This window comes from Melanostigma gelatinosum (assembly GCF_949748355.1).
Source record: "Melanostigma gelatinosum genome assembly, chromosome: 15".
NCBI classification, from domain to species: domain Eukaryota; kingdom Metazoa; phylum Chordata; class Actinopteri; order Perciformes; family Zoarcidae; genus Melanostigma; species Melanostigma gelatinosum.
The window spans coordinates 20,184,477-20,200,938 of NC_136648.1; the positions used below are offsets into that span (position 1 = coordinate 20,184,477).

Here is a 16,462-nt window from a genome sequence, read left to right on the forward strand (position 1 = left end):
TTGGTTTAAGGGCAATCAAGTTAGCGTGCCTTCCCTGTGTCCAAAATCACAGCGAGTATATAAGAAGTTAATGAGTGAACAAATGAAGAGACTGTCCAATAAATATCTTGCCAGGTTTAAACAAAGAGACACAAAATGACCACAAAGAGACGTGGCATAAAACGACTAAAGAGTCATGCAGAACGACCACAAAGAGATGCCAAACAACCACAAAGATGCAAAACAATCACAAAGATGCACAAAAAAACTACAGAGTGAAACATAAACAACTACAGAGACACAATACGGCCACAAAGAGACGCAAGAAGATGGTGCAATGCCCTTCTTTTGGTCTTTTTTTGCATCTCTTTCTGTCCGTCTCTTGCTTTTTTGGCCTTTTACGTGTCTGTTTCCATCTTGTCTCTTAATCTGTCCTGAGACTGTCTGGTGTAACAAATAAGCAGCAAATCATTAATATTTCATATACTTCTGTCATAATATATTGTTCTTTCACTCTGGCCCGTCATTCAAAAGTTTGTAAACCCAACTTTGGCCTTAGCTGAAGCTAAATTTACTTTTTAATCATTGTTCAACGAGGCAGTGTCTTTATCCAAATGTGAAAAAAGGTTAGCTACTACTACTTAGCAAATGCTCAGCAGCGATCCTAAACTACCTTAGCAGATTTCTGTAGCTGCCATCTCAGCTTTTGACTTGCAATATAATAATAATAATAATAATAATAGTTTATACGATTTGGTGAAGTTAAACTAAATCACACATTTAAATGTATGAATCGTGACTGAATCCATTATCTTGGTCTAAATATAAACAGCAATTGTAGGCAAATAGTCAGACAGCTAACAAAACAGAAATACACGGTCTGTAAATAATAAACGTTAAAGGTGCTATACTGGAGATTGGAAGTATTTCTATTGTCTCTCAGCGGCTCTTTAACATGGAGACGGCTGAGCGGGTGGCTAACGCTGCTAGCGGCGCTAAAAGTGCTTATCGGAGAGCGACTTTATTCTCTGCTTGGGGGGGGCATAAATCCACTCTATCTTTACATAGCAAATAGTTAGTGGCTGCAATGTTAATGATCTGAATCCCGTATATTGGAAGTTTATTTTCTTTGGTAAAGAAGTTAATAATGAACAAGAGAGCTGAAATTTTGCTACATTTCCTCCAAGTGAGGAGTATCTTTATTTTTGCGTAGGTTCTATGTCAAGTCATTTTTGGAGGTGAAATAATCAGCCTTAACAGGGATGAAGAAGATTTTTTCAACCTAAAAACTGTTGTAGTTACAGCTCCAACAGCTTTCCACAGACTTAATAGCGACAACATACCCCACCCCCTGCCACGACACTAATCAACTCTGCCCTGCAAGTTCTAGCTAGTTGAACGACGCCACACTTAACAGCTGTGTGTGCGTTTGTTTGTGTCAGTGTGCTTCCGTTTGTACGAGTTCAATTAGACACTGGCGCATACAGTTCATCAAGCATGCACATTTCAACAGCCAGTGCATGCTGGGATAAGGTTCCAGGAATAAGAGGGTCTTAAAAGCGGGCCTCCCCAGCTGTATGAGCATGTCTTCAGGCCAAAGTAGAGGTTTTGTCTTACACCGTGTCCTTACCGGGGTGAGGTCCTTGTGAGTTGTCCTCATCGTCTTCCTCCCCAAAGATTTTGCCCAAACTGACAGGCTTTCTGCCCCCAGCAGCGGCCGCGCTGCTGCCGCTGCCCTCTGCATCCTCCACCGGCACAACGGTGAAGTTGGTGGGCATGTTGGCTCCTCAGATGCCTGGAAGAAAGTTTTAAAGTGGGTGTCCGGGGATGGCACTTGAGTGTTTTCCAATTTTCACCCCCACAGGGAAGAGACAAAAAAAACAACATCCAAAGTAAGTCAAAACAAAGCCCCGGTGAGGCAGTTCAGTTTGACCTCAACATGGCACTCGCTCCAAAGCTTTGGTTCCATTCCTCTTTGTAATGGTGTGTCCTCTAAACTCAGTGTGAAAGTGCCACTGCCTCCTGTGCATGAGGCAGGCCAAAGTCCTGCAGCATGTGTATCTCTTCACTCTCTCCTTGTTCCTTTCGCTCCCTTCTCTCCCCCCCCTCCTACTGCTCCAAGACTACTGCCCCATGTGACCCTCTGTTTACCATATGAACAGAGTTGGAGTCCATAACCACTGCAGCTCCTCCCAGTGCTCTGACCGTCCCACTTCTCTGACTCACACCTTTGTCATGCCAAAAGGCAGGGAAACAAACTCTTAAGTATCTGTAAACGTTTCCAGAGTACCTATCAAATCCACTTTGACTGAAAACAGCTGGCTCGTGTTGAAGGAGGGGCAATCCAAGCACAAGCTCCTGTTCTTTCTCCGTTCCACTGGTTTTCCTTTTCTTTCTTCTCTTCAGGCTGGTAGTTTCTGTCTCTGACTTCCTCCAGGTAAACAAAATGGGTGTTACTTTTTTTCCCCCCACAGTGCATTATGGGTAGCGGTGCTGACACACGCTCACATGCGCACTCGCATTGTGCCGGCAAAGGAAACACCTTGAGAGCCTTGGGCACGAACTATGCTCCAGCATAGATGACAATGGACAGTCTCAGGGGAACAAGACTGAGTTTGTGATTAACAATGTACAGAAATAAACATGAAGTGTTTTCAGTTTGTGGGAATGATGTCATTGGCACTCTCACGCAAGGTTTTCCCAAGAATTTTGGACATTTATCTTGACACGCTGTAGGCTTTTATAGAAAACCTCCTTTCAAAGGATATGCAGCAATGCAAGTACTGGAAAATGAGTCCTGTATACAGTGGGAATGTGTATTTTTGCATGTCTCATGTCTTCATCAGTCTTGATTTTCTTCTGTAGCATTGTCATCTATGACATCTGTGAAAGCAAGCAAAGATGGCACTTTTTTGGGGGGCACTACCATGAAATTTCCATTTAAAAAATGAAATACATCAAAGTCATGAATTGTCCTTGGAGGGGCAAAGGGACTTAAAGGGACATTTTAGCTTATTCTTCATTCTTTTGTCATCATGCAGTTTGTCTGTGTGGACTCTAAGCCATGTATTTCTACACAAGTGTCTTGAATATTCACTGTGCTAATGTTGTTGTCATTCTCTTTCTCTCCAAAGACACATCGAGGAATGACAGTGTGTGTGTGTGTGTGTGTGTGTGTGTGTGTGTGTGTGTGTGTGTGTGTGTGTGTGTGTGTGTGTGTGTGTGTGTGTGTGTGTGTGTGTGTATGTGTGTGTGTGTGTGTGTGTGTGTGTTTGGCTCCGGATACAGTGTTAGCTCTCTTCAGTATTAAATTTACTTTGGTCTCTGGATCTGAAAACTCTCCCACTTTACACAACACTGTTGACTTTCTTCAGTGTGTTTGTTTGACGGAGGACTCAAGACTCAGTTAAGACTCAAAGCTGTATCACATGTTGATCAATTCCCCATGATTCTCTGACTAAACTTAAGTAAACACAACATTGTAGTGATATTGAATTTAAAAAATGTCGGCCGCCCAGATGTTTGACCAGCTGTTTGCCTTTGAGTATTCGTCGGCAGGTCTATTTCAAAACCGCTGAGAATTGTGATAGTCAACGTAAAATACAGTGTGCCGTGAAATGTAGACCGTAATGGACAGAAGTGGATTGGAACAGCAGTGAAAGCAAACACGGCTCATGTTTAACCTGCCAACACCCTTTCTACTGCTGGCCTGATACCAGATGATCTCCCAGACACGAGAGCCACACTGGATACCACAACAGAAAACTGCTATTTGTTCAGCTTTGTTTAGAAAAGTAGAGTACGATGGAGATGTGCATATTGTTTTTCTTAAGCTAAGTGACAAAGAGCTGAGTTTTGGAATATTTAAAGTCAGCATTCGCTTTTCGTTCGAGTTGACCTTCACTTTAACCGTTCTTGTTTTTGTGGAAGTGACTAATGTTGTTATAACTCTTATTCTAAACCAGCTCTTTAGTTCTTTCAAGAAGTTCTACATTTCCTTTTATCACATACAGCATCAAGTGATAGTGACAAGGTCTGCCCGTGTAATGCCAGCAGAGGGTGCTGTAGGTTCACGGAGGACTAAACATTTGAGTTGACAGTGAATAGTAGAGACTGAGAGACGTTCGGTCAATGTCCAACTCAGAAGGAAGGACATTTATAGCTTCGTGAGCAACCAGCGGGTGAATGAGTGCAAACAGGTTTTAGCAATGGTTTACAGCAGGAGGTAGTAATAAGCAGAAATACATACTTCAGTGGCTTGAGGACTTGTGACAACAAGTATCAGTATCAGTGCTGTTGAAGACACTCAATCATTTTGTGCTGACTCTGAGCTCCTGCTGAAATGCATGCGTTGTTTACATGCATGCATGCTTGCTTGTAGAGGTTTTCGGCAAGATTCAAAAGATTCAACTACCTTGAAAATGCCAAACATTAATTTGCTGGAATCGGCTTATCATTGTCGGGATATCGCTTGGCCCACAACTGAACTACCCCGGCTTCTCCGCCGTGGACAAAACTGCCATTTCATACCTCTCAGATGGCTTAAGTGTGAATGTTGGAGAAAAAAAATAGGGGAGAGCGAGAGAGTTCGAGTTGAAATAAAATCCCTTTCGCAAACAGCAAAAAGGTCAGTGCTGACGCAGACAGAACACCCTCAAGACTATGTTCTTAAGTGGCTAGGTTCTATTTGTGGCATTTTCTACCTGTTTACTGACTCCCCCAGTCCAAAACCAGGTAGCTGAGCAAACATACTGGAGGGTTTGGACGATATCGTGTCATCACACAGGGAATACATTTCAACTGCCTGCACTGTGCTGTCAGACCGCAAAACGCATCATCAGGGCAAACGGACGCATGTTTATCAGGGCCAAGGTGGCCCTCTGTGGATTGGCTCCAGGATCCTCATTTCTCCTGATTATCTAATATGAGAATCCAGCTTTGAATTATTAATACTGATAGCAAATTAATTGCAGTTTCCTTCTCGATAGAATCTACTTCTATTCTACTTGATCATAGAGTTTTGTTTTATCCTCCATTTGATAAAACAATTATTTAGAAATGGTGTTTGTGATGAAGTGATTAAATAGGCAGGAAGTACAGACATTACAGGGCCTTGTTCTCTCTCTCAACAACATGATGACATAAGCAACAGGAACAAAAATACACAAACATAAAGAAAAGGTACATTCATTAACGTAAGGTTGTTTTGTTGCCGTCTGACTAACAACTTTAGCCACTTCTTTGTTTTAAGCGTTTTAAGTAGTAGTAATATTAGTCAAATACACTTAATTTAAAGTGGAGACAGACAACTTTTCAACTGCCATTCATTCCCGGGACGAATGACTCCAACAGGCAGGGATGGGAACATGACACCCGGGTTGCCTTTTTCGGCAACTTCAGTTCTGCTACTTTTTGTCATCTCAGCCACAAATCTGAGTTTAAAAGAGATTGAAAAAGAACGTATACAGTATATATAGGTAGTAAGTAGTATCCAACGTAACAATTTCACTGTTTACCAACCCTGTTTTCCGTTGCGTTCGTGATGTCGAACATGACACACCAAAAAAACAGAAAACAGAAAGGCATACTTGCAGTCTGTTGCCAATGGACGAGGAGTCCATACCATATTTATTTTGATGTAAAAAACCTGCATTTTTAATTTGGGTGGAAAGGAGTATTACAGGGAACCAATCTCAACATCGATGATGTCATTTTTCCATATCCATTCCATTGTGCAACCAACATTTAATTCATAATGATAAGTTAAAGGGGAAAAAAATCGTCTATCGACCCTTTTACAGCCGACATCATCAAAATCATGCGTGCACGTGTTGGCAACGGAGGTGGTGTTTGAGCCCCGGCCATTCAGATGAGTCAGCAGCATGAAAAGGTCTTGTTGTTGCATGTTCGATTGGACCCATCGTCTACTGAATGGCGACAGGATCGCGACGTGAGCAACAGGTGTTGCAGTTTAACTAGTCACCGTGTGAACTTGTGACTATCAGCCAAATGTGTCCGTGATTGTTCCTAATAACTTACCTAGATAATAAACACAAACTATAAAATGCATTTCCTGCTGAAAATGCGTTGGAATGCTGAAAGCTGAAATGAATCTCAAAAACATTGCTGAAAATAGATATCCAATTTTTTAAAAATTGCAAAAAGCTTAGTAATTCAAAAAGTTGAAAGATTACAAATATGAAGTTATATCACCCTTCTCCTGAAAGAGCTGAACATTTTGATCTTCGAACGGTTTCTGTAGCTTAAAAGAATTCCAGCGGTAGTGATATTTGTTGTAGTAGTAGAAGTTGTAGTTGTAGGAGAAGTATTATTAGCAGTATCAGTATCAGTAGCATTTGAATAAGTACTAGTTGTAGCAGGAGTGATATTTGTAGTAGCAGTAGTAGTAGAAGTTGTAGTCGAAGTATTAGTAATTAGAAGAAGTAGTAGAATCAGTAGTCGTAGTAATAGCTGTAGTAGTGGTCGTAGTATTTTATAGAACAGCAGTAGTATTATAATAAGTAGGAGTAGTAATAGTAAAGTCAGTTTTTGAAGTAGCAGTAGTAGTAGTACTAGTAGCAGTCGTACTAATAGCTGTAGTAGTATTAGTACTGGTAGTAGCAGGAATAGCAGTATTAGCAGTTGTGGTATAAGTAATATTAGTAGTGGTAGTAATAGCAGTAGTGGTAGTAATACTATTTATGGTAGCAGTAATAGCAGTAGCAGGAATAGTAGCAACAGCAAAAGTTGAATTAGTAGTAGTAGTAGTAATACTAGAAATATTAGCAATAGTAGTAGTTGTCGCAGTATTAGTAAGAGCATTCATTATTTCAACAAAAAAGCCTCATTTTGAGCTAAACGTTTAAATACAGTTAATCCATGAGGCTTTTATTTTGAAAGGGTGGGACTGGGTGGGGGAGGGAGGGGAGAGGAGACATAAGCATCATGTTTGACACATAAACAGAGGTTATTAAATGGCAGGCTTAATCACAAGCAGTTCAGTTAGAATTCACTCTCTGGGGCTTTTATTTTGAAATGGGGTGTGGGGTGTGGGGGAGAAGGGGAGAGGAGACAGAATCATAATGTTATATAAACACAAACCAGTTATTAAATGACAGGCTCATCACAAGCATTTCAGTTAGGATTCATTCTGTGGGGCTTTTATTTTAAAATAGCATGTGTGTGTGTGGGGGGGGGGGGGTGGGGGTGGAGGAGGGTGGAAAGACCTCTAAAGATCCCTAAGACCTGAAAGACTGTATGAGAGACACAGAGAGAGAGAGGGAGAGGAGTGTATGTGCGCGTGTGTCTGTGAGTCTGTGTGTTTATCAACATCACTAATTGGCTCAATCGCGAACACCTGTGTGCCTGAAGCCATTTCATGGAGATAAAACAGGGAAACACCTCTCAAACAAATCATCAAAACTCCCATAACCGTAGCTCCTATTGCTCCGATATTAATAATTGAGGGGAAGATTTGCCGATTTGTACTTGTCTTCTCCGACAAAAAGGGACTCCGAAATAACTACGTAATGATGCCGATTTGTAGGTTACTGGTCTTCTCAATGGAGCTCTGATGGATCGGTGCTAGGCTATGCTCACATCGTAGCAGTTCCACCAGTACTCAATAACGTCACGTAGACGTAAATACGGCAGCGTCTATTCATTGTTTGTACCGTATGGTTTACACACACACATGCATACACATAGTTTAGTCCGGTCTCTGTTGATATGAGGTATCGTAGAGCTCTGGGTGAACACAGACGGCTACAGGATTTATTTCCTGATTCAACAACGGCAGGAAGTCAGTGATGACAGGGGGAGCAACTCAACGCTGATAGGCTATCGCGCCACAGCGTCACGCGATTATGTCGCTGAAGTTGAAAAATTTCAACTCGCGCGTTGGCGATTTTGCGGCGTCCAACGCGTCCACCGCACTGCAATAGCGCGTCCAACGCGCCGCAAAATCGCGGCGAGCCAGTCTCATCGCGTCTGTGCATAGACTTTGTATGTAATCTCGACACGCGTCAAAAAATCAACGTGACCAGTGTGAACGCAGCATTAGTGAGAGAGAGAGAGAGAGAGAGAGAGAGAGAGAGAGAGAGAGAGAGAGAGAGAGCGAGAGAGAGAGGCTCTGATATCTCTGGCAAACTTTCTCATTTGGAGATTGTACTATGTTTTATCTTTTACAGCTTACATGACTATTGTCCTGCTCTGCCATGTCTTTCCTTGTCTCTCCCTCTTGTGTCGCGGTGTGTGTAAATGTCACTCGAATCAGGAAACTTATCAGAATCCTCATATCTGATTGGCCGATTTGCAACACGTAACAGCTGCAATAAATCATGTGTGTGCGGCTTTTATTTTAAAATGGGGTGGGTGTGTGTGTGTGTGTGTGGGGGGGGGGGTGGAGGAGGGGGGGAAAGACCTCTGAAGATCCCTAAGACCTGAATGACTGTATGAGATAGAGAGACACACAGAGAGAGAGGGAGAGGAGTGTATGTGCGCGTGTGTCTGTGAGTCTGTGTGTTTATCAACATCACTAATTGGCTCAATCGCGAACACCTGTGTGCCTGAAGCCATTTGAAAATATTCTCCATAGAGATCCAATTGAAAATAAAAAGCTTAATAATTCAAAAAGTTTAAAGGTTAGAAATATGAAAAGTCATAGCACCCCTCTGGTGAAAGAGCTGACCATTTTAATAGTTGAACGGTTTCTGTAGCTTAAAAAATGAAGGAGAAGAAGAGGTGCGACGGAAGAAATAGAAGTTGAATAAAGAAACAGGATAACAACAGTTGGAATGCTTAACAGCATTCCAACAATGAGTATTTAAAAAGTAGTGACACACTGAGTCACCAATTAACACGGTCACTTGAACTGAAACACCTCTCTGACTGCAAGTTAATAAATGCCTTAACTGCCACTGGACTGACAAACAAAATCTAAATTCGGAGTCTGTATGTCATGGCAATTGACGTTCTGCACATGACTACACATAATGTAAGCATCTGTGGTTGTATTTTCCTGCTGGTGTCACCTTCAAATACCTGTATATATCTGGCCACTAAATATAAGGCCACTTGCTAATGGGTTCTAACAACTCGATAACAGCGAATGGATCTAGCAGTCGGTCACCATTCGTCAAAGTCTATTTGTTTAAGTTGCATTCGTGATGTTTGGTGGTTAATGCCCTCGCATGTAGCTTGACAAGCTATTGCACTCCGCTGAGGGACCCTTGTTGCCAATTCTACACTGCTTACCACATGCTTCTTGGTGATCCACCTAAAATATGTTGTTAAGTTAAGTATGTGACAGGTAGCTTTAATTTGTATGTATTGGTAATTGTTGGTTAGCTAGCTAGTTGGCTACCCAACAGTTAAACATAAAAGGCAAGGTTTTTGTGGCAAAAGATTATTTGATTTGGGGACCAGAACCCATGGGTTGACGATTTCATGAGAGCATTTTTAAGAGTGTAGTATATGTGAAGAGTGCTGTAAAGACACCACTGTGGGCATCCTTCAACCATATTATTCTAGAATTGTAGCTTTTCATTTAATAATAAATTGGGTATTTGGGCCAAAGTAGCATACTGTATAGTAGCATTGAAGATCAGATACAGTGCCTACCTTGTCCTCGCCCTTCATCTTTTTTTAGGGACATGCCCACTCATACAGCAATGCCCAGAACACCCAGTGGTATTTTCATTCATTTCATCTCCCTCTTTCTCAAACTCTCAATGCTTTTCACACACAACTTCTTACAAAAACTGGATGTTCATTCGTGATAGTAACAAAAAAACACAATAAATTCATGAATTTCATAACTATGAAGATGAAAATAGTCTGGTCGTCGTGTCGCCTGTGTGCTGCCGTAAGCGACCAGATGAGCGTGGCCTGCAGTCAGACAACTATTTTTGGTCCGAGTGGAAAATTTCTACGGGGATTCTATGGTGGTGGGGACCAACAGCAGAGGATCAGGGGCTAAGAAGAAAGTCTGTGAAACCTGTGGGACTGTGGTAAAACAGTGACCCTCTGCCACACTCTGCTGGCAATGAAGGTCTGCATGTGGGTTACCAACAAAAAGGGAGGAGAGGGAGAGCTGCCAAAGCCCATAATTTGAGTTTGGGATCAGTTTGTGTGTTAGTGTGTGTGTGTTTGGTGGGTAGTAGGTTTGGAACTCTGGGGAAGCCAAAATTCACCGTCAATGCTTTTTATTGTTATGAATTGAGTAGTACAATCTGCAAAGGGTGAGATTGTGTCAATGATCGTCTTCATGTCAGCGTCTTGAAATAAAACCACTCCTCCAGTTCTTCCTATAGCCGAAGACAAACAAGCACTATGACTACAAATGACAAATGGGAGAGCAGGAGTACGCTTCGGGAATTAAACTTCTTACACATCGACCTTCCATCTGTAGTTAGCCAGCTCAGACTTATTGGCACTATTAAGTGGATAGGAAAGGAGTACAAAATAAGTGGCAAGGATAGTGGAATCACTAAAGGTAAAGGGAAGTCCGTTTGTGCAGCGATAGACAAGGTATAAGATGTACTGAGCAGCATTGAACTGTGACCGGTTACTGTATGCAGTCCAACAGAAATGTTTGTCGAGGGAGTTTAGAAACCGTACGACTGAGTGAGATATCTGTCTCGCATATATTTCTGTTACCTGTCATCATCCACTCACTCGCAGAGCACCGGGACGACGTGTAGGCGCGGAGACGAAAAAACACTCATGGTGTTTTGCAAACTGATTTAACTAAAAAGGAGGTGTCTCAATACGGTTCCCCCTCAGGTTTAACACTGTTAGCTCTTTCAGCACTGTTACCGATGTTTGCACCGTTAGCGCCATTGGCCCCGTAAGCTGTGATCCGCGGGCGTAGCTGTAGCCATGTTGAGAGCTGTGTGGATACAATATATGTGTTCTGAATTTAAACTTTAGCACCATTAGTCCAGTATAATATCAGGTTTAGCTAAATTAATTGACAATCTGTATGTAGGGTGTGTATAGGTTTGTTGCTTTATTTATTGTATTGCAACTACCGGGTGGATTGCGATGATATTTTGTTTGGACTCTGCATCTACCGTCAAATTTCAATTTGTCCAATACTATCGTAACTTTGTGTTTAGTGCTAATTAGCAATGCTCACACGTTAAACTAAGATGATGGGGATGGTAAACGTTACCGGTGAACATGTTAGCATGCTGCAGTTAGCATGTAGCTAAAAGCACCTTTGTGCCAAAATACAGCCTCACAGAAAATTACCTATATTTTTATTTACTTTCTCGAAACACACAGCTGCAGAGTTTTAATCTGGTTTGTGAATTGCAGGTTTGAACAGTGTTTCTTTGACTTTCCATTTTGTCTTTCTATCAGAGAGTAAATTCATAAAATCCCTCGATAGATGTCGTCACTTAAACAGAATGGGTTATGCCAAATGATTCTGCATGGGCAAATGAACTGACACAAAGGCCCACCGAGTAGGATTTTGTGACTTTGAAAAGCTTCTCCGTCTGTGATGAGAAAGTGGAGTGAAACAGTCAACAGTTATAAATACATCTCAACCTGATAGAATAGCCAGCAGTAGGGAGATGATTACCGTACAATGTTTCGCCACCAAAACACAGCTGCTAACTATGTTGAGATAATAACATCTAAATCTAAGTGGTGGAGGGCTGAGAGGAGGAAGTACAACCACACATTCAAACACCAGCACACACACACACACACACACACACACACACACAAACACACACGCACACATTGCTTCTCATCCTGTCCACAGTGATTGTTCGCCCACATAAACGGTGTGTGTCCGCCCAGGAGTTAACCGCCTGAGGAGCCAGTTATATAGCACGAGATTGATTGCATATTTAGAAAGTGCCTCACTTCAACACATGCCGGACAATTGCAGAACTACACACTCAACCACAGAGGTGTATTCATACATAAACACACACACACACACACACACACACACACACACTTAAACGCACGCACACACCGGTGTGTTTCAGGCCCGGGCAGCTGTGTCCAAATTTTAAACACATCTCAAAAACCCCCATAATTGCTACGTCCATTTGACGTTTCTGTATTTCACTGACCAACACACACAATCAAAAAGGTTTTAATGCTAATGTGCTGTAGACTTACACAAATACCAGTGTTCAAGACCTGTAACTAGCATTATTTAAAGAGTCATCAGATGACACTTCTGCGTATAGGTGCAAAATATAGAGCCAATGTAGGGTGACTCAGTTTAGTTTAGTTTAGTTTGTAAGTGAAGGCTTTGGCCCTGACGCAGATTTACTGAAGCATTCAACGTATGCTGCTGAGCAGTGTGGCTAACGGAGGGGAGTGTACATCCTCGAACTCGGTAGGGGCCCTCTCAAAGATGCCAGGTTATACTCTGCTGAGTTCAACACATCATGGTCAAGGGGCCATGTTTCCTTTCTTCTCAGGCGGCTCGGAATTCCTAGCAGTGCACCTGGGCCCTTTCGAATCCTGCACACTCTGCCATGTTTCACAGAACGCAGAAACATCTTAGTTATGCATAGCTGTATCTCCATATTATGCATAACATTTCAAGTATATGAGTTTATTATATGTGGTCCCTGTGAAATATACTTCAGAGCCAAAAAAGTCCATGACAGTCAACCAGGCTAAGTGGGTAGATATTTGTCTGACAAAACTAGCTGCCTGTCTGACTGAGAGTTATGACGTTCAAACTAACTTTCACAATGATGAAGTGCTGCCTGCCTACTCTAAATGCTTTAAAAGAAACTCAAATTGACTAGCATGATGGCAGACTGTCAGGCTGGCTAACTGACTGCAGCAGATCACAGAAGTCCTGCGCCAATGGTCGGCTCTGTAACAGGGTGGTGTGAACTTTGACAGCACTGCGATGTTTGCCCATTTTCTCCAGGAGACCTGGCCCGAACCCAGCTTATTTCATCTTGGCTCATGATGATATGAATTCAGGGACATGGTCATGTCCATTTCAGAGCCATTATTAAATACTGTTTCAGAAGATACTCCACCATGTTTAAATCCAATTCCTGGTAAATGTTTGTGTATCTTACAGATATTAAAATTGTCATACTTTTGAATATTAGCACAAATAAATATCAATAGCTACAAAAGGAAATTGTTTATTTTGGTAAGTTTGTGACCAGCCCGCCATGTTGAGCAGTCGAGCACAGACAAAACACCTCTGGAGCAAACCTTCTCATTTTACAGCTTAACAGCACACTAAAAGGGGATTCTGAAAACATTTGAGGAGAGAAATAGGCTATACAGTAACAAAACCGTGATTCATATTTGCTCAGCGCTGCTTGACAGTGTGATTGGAGTTGTTGTGCTTCGCTAAAGGTGATTGACAGACTCCTCGCCTCTGATTGGTTGTTTTCTTTCGTGCACGATGGAATTTTACTAATGATTTTAAGAAACTAAGATGAGGAAGAGGAACCAGCATATCTGTCTCATGTACTACTCTCAAGACATTTTGAGCAGATGTGACAAAATGCTAAAGCTTTACGGGGGGACTGACAGGGACTTTTTAGCTGGAGCCAGACCGCATATGTGCTCGTCCAGATAAGGGAACGGAAACGCACCTTGAGATGTTGAGATTATCAAAACACAGAGCTAGTCTGTGTGTGTGTACAGCCACTGGCACGGTCGGTGGTCCTGAGCACTTTCACATTAGTGAACTCACTTCACCGGGGTTCAACTGAAAAATGAGAAGTGATACAAAATACACACATGTGGTAATGCCTTGAAATGTCTCGTTGATTAATACAAGGGTAGGAGGTGAAGAATGACAGATGAAACCTTTATGTCCTGGTCAGGCTGGTGGTATTCAAATTGCTTATTTTCCTCATTGGACTTTGTAACATGAGATACTTTTATTCCCAGAATGTTGTGAATCTTGAATTAAACTAAGTTGTATTATTTCTGGCATTTGGGTGCAGCAATAACAAAACAAATGTATTTTAAAGAGACAGTTCACCCCAAAGTCAGAAATAGATTTTTTTGTACCTGTATCTCTCTGTATCTGTGTATTGCGCATGGTGGTAGCGTTGGATTGTTTCAGACTTGTGTGATCCAAACATTTGTTTGTTTGCGAGATGTAAACATTAACGGCTTCATCCTCGGCTGAGCTGAAACGTATCTATCTCAGCGGTGCTCGTGAGCTTGCAGTACTGGTTAGCTATGAACTATAAACACAAACCTCTCATCCACGAGTAGATGCATGCTTCCTTGTGCACAATGATTTGGTTGGTACAGTAGAAGGAAAAAATGTTCTACTTGAAACTGCTCACAAAAAGATCTGTGGATTATCTTGAGTCATGATTTATTAGAAAGAGACTTTGCTGTTGAGTTTTACAAAAAAGTGCCATATAGTTCCATTATATTTGATTGTTTTTAAAAGGCTAAACATCAAGAAATATGGAATGAAATTGAATATTTTGGGAGATTAAATATTGTTTGTGGAATAATTAATACATGTATCTTCTTTCAATAGATGTTGGCTTTTGGACTTTTGGACAACGCACTGGAGATATTGGAAATATTTGTAGACAAGACGGAAACAATCCTATGCAACTGCCGTGCGCAATATACGGACAGTGTCTGGGTCGGGTGCGGACAAAAGGTTATTTAAAAAACAATCCGCTCTGCACTCCCTCCAAAATCCTTCCGATTGTGTCTCCCGAAGAAGATGGATAAATAGTACTATATGGTCATTTTTAATTTTAGGGTGAACTGTTTCTTTAAGTTGGATTGGTAGGACATAAACTGTTATGACATACTTACTGTTTTGACTGAACTGACAACTTTGTTTCCCTTTACTTGAAGCATGCAAAGCCAACTGGTCGATAAGATCTCCCTGGACCTGAAACAAGCAGCGTTCTCTTCCTCTGTGTTCCCCACAGTTCCTGGAAACGCCCGCAGTGTTCTAAAAAGAAATTTCACTTGAAAAATTTGATCCGCAGCTAAATTTGAGACGTTGTTGAAATGTCGATGCCCAGATTCCTCAGGCTATCTGGACGCAGTGGGGACTGATATTAAAATAATGTGGCCACTCAACCATATGTCTGTAACCATATGTCCGCAAAAAATGAAAACAAGTGTAATATAATACAATGTAAACTGAGGAGCCGAGTCAAGCCTGTAACTTGGGGTTAGTAGAATTTAGGTTTATTCTGACACATCCCGAGCAGTGAGAATATAGTTTATTGATATTGGCTCTTTAAAACGATAGGAAATGACACAAAAACACATCTGAATTCAATCTCAAAGTGTTTTAATTGTGATTTTGCCATGCACATTCCTGGCCAGCCAGGGTCCATTTATATAAATCTATTAAACAAAAGCTGGGAAATGCAGTATAAAATAAAACAATATGTTACAAAAACAATATTTACAGACATATGAATATAATGATTGTCCTTTATAAAAAATAAAAGCTTGAGTGACAAATATATGATTTGCATGCAGAATCTGTTTCAGCATCTACTGCTGGTAGCTTGTGTTGCTCTTTGTACGGCTGGCAATGTGTTAGAAATGTTCATGAAAAAGGCAACAGTAGCAAGCATTACATAGTGTTCAATATTATTTACAACATTATTATGTACAGAAATATACAATCTGTATTTAACTGCCTGCATTGTTGATGTATTATAAAACCGCTGTGATGAAAAGTGATATATGGAGGTCAAGACTTGGAAAACATCACTCTCCTTGTGTGTATGGCCTGATTTATGGTAATTATATCTTCAACATTTGAAATATAGCCACATGGATCATTCCCAACACACATGATGCTGCTAGGCAGCTCAGGTAAGCGTGCATACCAGCAAAGTTTGCTGACGTGATGTCTTCAAGAGATGCCCCTCTTTCAGACCAACAACAAATGTTAGCTTTTGAAACCGTAAACGTTCTCCAGCCTTGACCAAGGATTTGAGTTGCCTAACCTTAACCTCACCGTAGTCAGAGTTTATTTACAATATCTTTAACATAACCATTTACTGTAGTTGCTATGCATGGATAATCTAAAACAGGTTGAACTTTAAAACATTGAACATAAAAAGAATCATCCAATTGCAACTTCTGCAATGAGATTTGACAGAAAGATCTTTTCTAGAAGTAGAATACAATTCATGCCAGTAAATGTTAATTGCAGTCGTGGTTATTGTTTTAAACCAATTAAGATAAAACTGCCAAATGTAACATACATATCGTGATTAGATGTATAAACAGATGTCAAGCAGGAATATGGTCTCCTTAGCTTCTGTACTCAAAGAAAACAACTTGTTTTACAAACTGAAGACCGAATAAATCAGATCACACACATTAAAGCAGTTCTGTTTAAGGAAAGCAACACATTCTGCTGAAGGACAGAGAAATCCTGCTCATACAAAGAAAAGAAAAAAAACATTTGTAATTGTATTTAATAATCTCTGGTTTGGTCAACCATAGAATATATACAAGA

At 41.1% G+C, this 16,462-nt stretch overlaps 1 protein-coding gene across 1 annotated transcript in view; it reads right to left on the reverse strand.

Annotated features, from left to right (window-relative positions):
- LOC306789427 (solute carrier family 12 member 7-like) overlaps window positions 1-2,038 on the reverse strand; it is a 31,293-nt gene extending 29,255 nt beyond the window's left edge. Inside the window, exon 1 of the mRNA XM_079285372.1 lies at window positions 1,610-2,038. Coding sequence (XP_079141498.1) covers window positions 1,610-1,757 — 148 coding nt within the window. The 5' untranslated portion in view covers window positions 1,758-2,038. The remainder of the gene's footprint in view (window positions 1-1,609) is intronic.
- Window positions 2,039-16,462: the final 14,424 nt, after the last annotated feature.